This window comes from Sander lucioperca, chromosome 11 (assembly GCF_008315115.2).
Source record: "Sander lucioperca isolate FBNREF2018 chromosome 11, SLUC_FBN_1.2, whole genome shotgun sequence".
NCBI classification, from domain to species: Eukaryota; Metazoa; Chordata; class Actinopteri; order Perciformes; family Percidae; genus Sander; species Sander lucioperca.
This window is the reverse complement of record NC_050183.1, coordinates 20,637,770-20,646,239: the sequence shown is the minus strand read 5'-3', so window position 1 is coordinate 20,646,239 and position 8,470 is coordinate 20,637,770. Positions and strand designations below refer to the sequence as shown.

At 39.7% G+C, this 8,470-nt stretch overlaps 1 protein-coding gene across 2 annotated transcripts in view; it reads right to left on the bottom strand.

Moving 5' to 3' along the window:
* Window positions 1-3,315: 3,315 nt before the first annotated feature.
* The window catches only part of LOC116039123 (glypican-5-like), a 47,551-nt gene continuing 42,396 nt past the window's right edge, over window positions 3,316-8,470 (bottom strand). Inside the window, exons 10-11 of one of the 2 annotated variants that reach the window (XM_031283912.2) lie at window positions 5,192-5,295; window positions 3,316-5,090 (exon numbers count right to left, since the gene is read on the bottom strand). In XM_031283912.2, coding sequence (XP_031139772.1) covers window positions 4,995-5,090; window positions 5,192-5,295 — 200 coding nt within the window. In that variant the 3' untranslated portion in view covers window positions 3,316-4,994. The remainder of the gene's footprint in view (window positions 5,091-5,191; window positions 5,296-8,470) is intronic. The other variant, XM_031283913.2, reaches the window with a different exon arrangement.

Here is an 8,470-nt window from a genome sequence, read left to right as displayed (position 1 = left end):
TTTTTCTTATCTTAGGACTCTTTTCTTATCCTATATCCACCTATCAATTCAACTCTTACACACACATGTCGTTATGGGAAGATAACTCATTCATCTCTCAGAACCCTCTCACACAAGAAAGAGGCCTCAACCTCCCTTCCAGGCTAAATACTTTTATGATGACCTTTCTTGTACTCAGTTTCAAAACAACCTAACACTGTTTTTCATTTATGGTGGATAAATGAGACACATATATTCATATTAGCAAAAATATGATTATAACAGGAATTTCCCTAACAACACCCAAAAGCTTTAGAAAACAATGGATCACGGCCAGGTTGGCTCAGTTGGTAGAGCAGGCGCGCATATACTGAGAGGTTTATGCCTAGACGCAGAGGTCTAGGGTTCGAATCCAACCTGTGACGATTTCCTGCATGTCTTCCCCCTCTGTCTCCCCTTTCTCACCTAGCTGTCAAGTTAAAGGTGGAAAAGCCCAAAAAATGGATCTTCTACTTTGTACATTCACAATCAAATATCTCAGGGATAAGAGAGGCTAAATATCCAATGTTGGTCAGTAAAGCTTATTGTGGATGGTGTTACTTACTGCTGCAAGGGACAAGAGCGTGTTCTTCAGTCTTAGGTTGTTATTCAGACACATAACTTAAACTAGAACTTGATTTGGGCAAATCAGAAAGAAAAAAAAACATGGAACCCTTTCCAGATAAATATACCCAGATTTACAAATAAATACTTACCAGTGAAGGTCATACATTTCCTCATTTAACCTTTGTAGCTGGTATAAATCAATTATAAATCCAGTTGTGTTGTTTTTATGTCAATAAGGTGGTAGGTGTGCTTCCTGGGTGATCACCACATGGCTCTCAGTACGTAGAAAGCCTCTGGTCATGTTTTTATAGGTAAAACATAAAACAGCTATTGAACCATGTGGAACTGCAACGTGTTCACAGTGAATAATCTGATATAATGTGTGTCTCGAAGGCTGCAAACGCTGATGAGGATAGGAACATAAATAGGATTTAAAATTATCAAAGCTCTGATTTCATTAGTGCTGGCACAGAGGAAGGATACTATTCATCAGAGCAACAACCTCACCAGCTTGTTGAAACATCTTGCAAATCCCCTGTCTCGCTCCTTTTCCCTGTAATGAACTCTGATTCATCCTAGTTTTATCTTCTTTGCCTCTCATTCTGCCTGCTGACTGCCTTTTCTGTCTCTGTGTTCTTACTGTATGTTCAGAGGTCTGCAGAGTATACTGGCCCTTGAAGTGCATCAGACATTTGCTTCCAGGTAAGGATGCAGTAGTACAATACAACATAGTAAAATTGAGTCCCTGCATTTAACCCATCCTAAGCATTAGGAGCAGTGGACAGCTACATATAGCACTCGGGGAGCAACTTGGGGTTCAGTGTCTTGCACAACTGTCTTGTGGCCGGAAAAGCCTGGAATCGAACCGCCTATGTTGTGGTTAAGGGGCGACCCCGCTCAACATCTGATCCACAGCCACCCCAATAAATCGAAGCAGCACATTGCATCATCCAGGAAAAACACACCTTTCCCATGAATGAAGAGAACGTTATAATGGATAAAAAGAAAGTTGCATAAATATCTTGAAACAACATTCTTAGACTGAAACAGAATATATGGGTGGGACTGGATTGTGCCAACATCAGGATGAGTAATGGGTGCACTCCACCTTTTCGCAGTCTTTCTCCTTTATGCTCTCTCTCTCTCTCTCTCTCTCTCTCTCTCTCTCTCTCTCTCTGTGTGTCTTCCTCTCTGTGGCAATATGCATTCAATGATGTCTTTATTTCACATCAACCCCTGGCAGTTTCCTGAGCCAACCAAGTGATATGTGCCAACTTCCTCACCATGCCAATCCAATCACAGTAATCTCTCAAAGGGCCAGAGGCCAAAGAGCTGCAGCTGCATTCCCATATATATACACACAAGGCTCTGATGGCACCAAACTACTATCTGTTTAAAGCCATTTTAGACACCCAGACATGGTGGTTACTCTGACGGTAAAATACACCGCTAAACAAAAACAACCCAACCCTATGTTTCTAAATGAAGTCTTTATTTTATGGTAAGATAAATGACAAATGAAAATATCTGCAGTATTAAAGTGCTACAATTACAGCTCAAAATTCGAATTTTAACCACATTGCAAACTCTGTACGCAGGTAGCCATGTGTACATAGAGGACCACCACTCTGTGTCATATTTTATTTTCTATCATAGACATTTCAATTAAAGAAGTTTTCGAATTATCATTCTTTATCTCACTTTTTGTGTCCGACCTGTTTGTGGCTCCCACATCCATCTTACATTTGGACTGTTACACAATATATAAAAGACAAAGTACAAACTGTATTTGAAAACTGTTTATTACTGAGGATATTAATCTGCAGATTAATGACACAACAGAGTAGCAGGACACCATGGATTACAGTAGTTCTCTTTACATTTCACATGAGTTGTCACTGGTTAAGTTGAATAAATTAGCACAGTAGTTTTAAGAGTGTGGGGAGAGAAACCATACTACTGTATCTAACTGGTTGTTTGTTCTGGTGTTCCTGCATACTGCTACAACAACGTTAGAATTTCTACACACAAAGAGCTGTTAAACCTTGATAAAGTACATTTAATGTTTTTGTTTGACAATGACACACAGCACAGCTCCCTCCATGGCACACCAGTGTGCCTCAACACACCAACAGAACCATTATGTCAACACAGTACAAGAGGAACAACAGAAAGTCACTTCTATGATGATGTGAAAAACATCGCTCGGTATCATATACAAATATGCACTAACAAGAGTCATTTACTGCAAATATATCTCATTTAAACCTGTGATCCACAGACACAGTAGCAGTTAGTGGCTTACAGTTCATCTTCACTTTCCGGACGATAACATTTGAACTATTACCCAAGAGAGCTTTTATGTTTTCAAGTTTATACGTTCATAATAAAATAATAAAATCATAAATATATATATATATATATTTTTTTTTTACATTTTTCATAAGTCCAAAATTGCTGTCAATTGCCCACTCTTTTATATATCCACTTATCTGTATAGCACGGGTGTGTGTTGGTGTTTTGGAGGCCGCCTAGCAAGAGCTGTGAAAGATGAAGGGGTGGGCTCCAATCCAAATTCTCATCTGATTTGGGTATAACATTTAAATAGTAATCAAATAATAGCACACTTGTTTGACAAATTATGTTGTGAAAGCATCCTGCCAGCTAACATGGTATTTGGGCTCGCTGCCCAGATAACTCATACACGTTGGCTCTTAATGGTATTTTTGTAGTCATCTCACATTCCTTATTGAATAAACTGTCTCAGGTGATGAGAGCAGATACATTTATGAGGGAATTTTCAAAAGACTATATGGGACAAAATGATGAGGAGAAAGTCAGTCAAAAACTGACAGAAATGCACACAGTGTCCTTCAGCTGGTTCATTTGCTTCATTTTGAATGTATGAATCAGTATTCCAGTTGTCTGTCCTGCTGTTGTGTGTAGTTTGGGGGGTTGAGACTCGACAGAGAGCCGGGAGGACTTGATAGTCTTAATTAACATGAATTACATTTAATTCACGTTTGGGCTCAGCTGTACTCTGATCACTCTCTTATACTCCATCTCTTGTCTTCACTGGATACAGAGACAAGCTAATAACACATGAATCAGACTCAGAAAAAGCCTTAAATATATAATATGTATTTTGTTGGATGTCTTAAATATTATCTCACCATTGCAGTTTTCATTAATACATTATGGAGACCAGCCACTGTGACACTTTTTGTGTATGTTTACATATGACAACGAGATGTTCAATTATTCATTGTTCTGGCAGGAGGTTGTGTCTTTTTGCTCTTACATACAGGCCATATTTAGTCTTTCCTTGTATTGTATTAGGTGCTTTTTATTGTTTAGGATATTCTTATTTTTACTCAGAGCTTTCTGTCAAGATGGCTGTGGCAGTTTACAAGTGAAATTGAAGTTAAAATGGTTACATCCCTTTCTGTAGTACTTTTACAACTCTGCACACTGTACATCTTGAGAAGAAAATAGTCTTAACTCAGTTTTTCCACAACTACCAAGACCATAAAAGGTATTATATGTGTAGAAATGTCAAACTACCAGAGGACACAGTTTCTTGGGAGAGATCTCACCTATTAAAGAGTCATTTTTGGAGGAATTAAACATTTGAGCAAGTGTTACACAGTTGAAACTCTCAGCATACAGTACTTGCTGCAGAAATAAAATAAATCACCCAGCTTGCATGACTAAAAAGAGCATGATTCTGTGAAAGAAAAGTGCCGGATGGGCTTCAGTCCACACAGATTTACAGGCCAAATTGTCAAATTCTCCATTATGCTGCGTGGCCATCTGTAAATGGTCTGAAGTATCGCGTAATTGGTTGTTTTGCATATCTGTGCTGAGTTCTCTTCAACATTAATACGTCCTCACAAGTGTGCCCTCGCTGTGAGCACACTGCTGCTATACAGTGAAGACCTTCAGCTTGAACTATAGCTGTCATGGATCTTAGTCTCCATGGGGGATACATAATGTAAAGGTCAAACCAAACAAAACACTGTTTAACATCCAAGTCAATCTCTTCTGTTCTGTATTAATCTCTATTTACACATCAAGCCATTGTTATCTATAGAAATTCTTCATATAAATATATAATATATATATTTGTATTTACATCTCTCTTCAAAAAAGTCAGTAGTGCTGTGCAATCTATCCTATCAGAGTTAAATACACACAACCAAACACATGTAGAGGTCAGTACAGGTAACATTAAAATGCATACTGTGCACCTGCAACTGTGATGAACCAACAGATTGTCCCACCCGAAACATAAACCGATCAGAGTGGTTTGACCTGTGCTTACAGAAACTCCAAATACTCAACTTCACCACAAAACCTTTGTGGTTGTCTCTCAGTCTTTTTGTCTCTGTCAGAACGTCTCTCTGTGATCAGCGGTGTTCCCACGGCGACAGCAGTAGGAGCAGCATGGTCGCCAGGGTCAAAGGTTCAACAGACAGCGTGTGGGCTGAGCCTTGAACAGCCACCTGACACAGAATATGCAAAGAGATGCAACATTATATGACAGGAAAGAGTAAAGGAAGAAGAGAATGAGTATGAGAATGAGTATGAGCGGAGGAACAGCTACCTGTGGAGGTGAGAGGTGATGAGGAGGGACGAGGCGGCGACGAGGAGGAGCAATGTCCTTTGTCACTGGACTACGACCGCTGGATGTATCACCTGTCTCATCGCCTGAGAACGACAAAAGCAAATATATAGCATACAGTACATGACAGTATAGGACCGTGCATACCCTATATATGTGGTTCTGTATCAAAGAGCCCTATCAGATGAGCTTCAGGTCCCCTTTATCAACACATGCTGTCCTGTTCCAAATGTGTTAATTAGAATAGATTTTTAACTGGATGTTATCAAGTTCTCCCCCTGATACTGTAGGTTTGGTTTTGATCAAGTTTGCATTCATATTGCTCCCACAGCTGGACATTTCAGCCATTTATTCATAATTTTTTGCTATCGATTTCGACTTTTCTGCTCACTTGCCAACTGGTTTTCACACACGCTCAATCACAGCATGTGGTGTTAATGTGTTACAACTGACTCAGATTGATTAGAAATGTGTCCTATGCTGTTAGCTCACCATAGCTGGTGTTTGAAAGTGTTGTATAGTAGCCTATGTACATATTCTTAATGTTTTTATTTTTTATTCTTAATCTGGTCCAGTGTAATGTATCTACTTTTTCCACTTGCTTTTATTATTGTTGGTCTTTTAATTTCATTGGCCTATGTGAAGCACTGTAAAGCTTGATTTCTGATTGCTCTACATATAAATACCTTTTATCCAAAGTAAATTATGTATTATATTACACTGCAATCTTGGACATGGGAAATACAGTACTTCATTAATATAGTTTTACAAGCAACATTCAACTGACTTTAAGTGTCTAACAAGATCAACTAAATGAACCCAAACACAGCAGGCCTTCGCAATCATTTTGAAATATCTAGTTTTTAAAAATATCTCCATAAATAAACAAGTCCATAAATTAACAATCTGAGTAAAGATTTGTGGAAGTCATTTCTGGTTCTGTTTTTAGTCTCATGATAAATCTTGCAATATTTATGGTTGTTTTTGTTGTTGTTTAGACCTGAAAGATTTATGGATTTCACCCCACCCACCCACAGCTTCGCACAAATGTGAATACTGTTACACAGACACAGACACACACTCACATACACACACACACACACACACACACACACACACACACACACACACACACACACACACACACACACACACACACACACACAAGAGTGTGAAGTGTTGCTTCATTAAATGGGCATATGGCTGGACTTAACCAGCTGCTTTAAGGCTGTCATTTGCATGTGTGTGTGTGTGTCTGTGTGTGTGTGTGTGTGTGTTTGTGTATGTGTGTGTGTGTGTGTGTGTGTGTGTGTGTGTGTGTGCATACGTGCCTGTGTGTGTGTGTGTGTGTGTTGGCAGTACTCCAGCACCTCGTTGGAGGAACTTTGGTAAATGAGTGGATTAGGACAGGAGGGAAACAGACTGTGCTGCCAGCTAAATGCACACGCACGCATGCAAATGTGCGGGCGCGCGCACGCACACACACACACACACACACACACACACACACACACACACATATATATATATATACAGTATCAGCCCGAGACATTCTCATACTCACCTGCGCTGTCACAAAAAACACCCTGTCACAACATACTCTTTCCTGGCACACACACACACACACACACACACACACACACACACACACACACACACACACACACACACACACACACACACCTGCTTGGGTGGAAATCTGATTATGTCTATTACAATACACATTGTCCTGCAGTACAATAGACAAAGAGCCTCTTTCAGTTGCTGAGGAATGAGGTGAGTTGTTAATGTTCACACACTCACACAATTATATCTCATAATAATACAGACATGAAGAGAGCAGGAAAACACCCATATAAATACACACACACACACACACACACACACACACACACACACATAAAAGGTTATGAAATCAAGACACAGACATAGACACTCTCCTACAAAAACAATCTGCTTCAGAGATGCATGATGTGTTTTTGTTTTTGAGTGTCTGTGTTGATGATTTAGATGATTTGGTCACAGAAGAACGTTGTGTGCTGTCTTGATGAATAGCTGCATGGAGCAATATGGGACCCTGGGCTCATGGCTGTGCAATTATGTACAGTGTGTGTGTGTTTGTGTGTCTGTGTGTGTGTGTGTGTGTGTGTGTGTGTGTGTGTGGTGTCTGTTTTGTGTCCATCTGTTCCTATCAGAACTTAAACCCTTTTGTCACATCTGGTTTGAACCTGTTTAGTGAACAGAACTGCGTCATATTTTATTGTGCTTTTCCACCATAACAAGTGTAGTGTAATAAATTGATATTCCAATTTTAGCACAATATCTGTTATTTTTGTCATTATAGCACTTTCAGAAGAAATTGGAACTATTCCAAAAACGGGACATCCTTTGCTCCAGGAAGCTGGTTTAGATGAAAAAATGGCAAGTTGATTTGTTTTGTCCCTTAATTACCCCAAAAGCAACATCAGACAATGCCGAACATTTCCATTACAGTAATAGTTTACACTGAATAGCGTGAGCAAGGAGAGGGAGTTACAATCACATTTGAAGGTAAATTAGGCAGCAAAATGATGCAGGCTTGATATGGGAAGGTATAACCTACATTTTGAAATGGATAACAAAACAGATATATTTAAGATAGGAAGCGCCACGCCAAGGAAGAGCGCTCCCTCCAAGCCAGCGCAGAGAGGTTTTACCTGTGTATGAGGTTTTACATGTGAGAAGCTGGAGGTAATAAATATTTGACATTTTAACTTAATAAATGACTGATTGATTATAAAAAATTGTGATTCCAGCACTACAGTAATCCAAAGTACGATACGGTTAATAATTTGACTGAATGTCTCAAATCAGTGTCATTCAAACTTGAAAGCCTGAAAGGCTGCTTTGCATGTGCACATGCTCGTGTCTTTGTGTGTGTTCTGAAAGCGGGTGGCAACATGCGGTCTCCTCCTACATTCCCTTCGGCATGTTGTCTCTTAGCAACAATCCAGATCACATGTAGCAGATTGGCTACAAATACGTGCACACAAACGCGCACACACAGGCAAACACACCGCCAGAGATGAGTGATGCACAAAATCGCTGGTCATACTCATGGGGTAGTTTAACCTTTGCTAGAATGAGTAATGAGCGAGTGTGTTTGTGTGTGAGAATAAGAATGCAGGAGTGACATTTGGAGGATCAGTCACAAGTTTCAGCCTTCTTCATTGACATCCAGCATATGAACAGCTTACACCTCCATTCATGCCCATCCGCAGA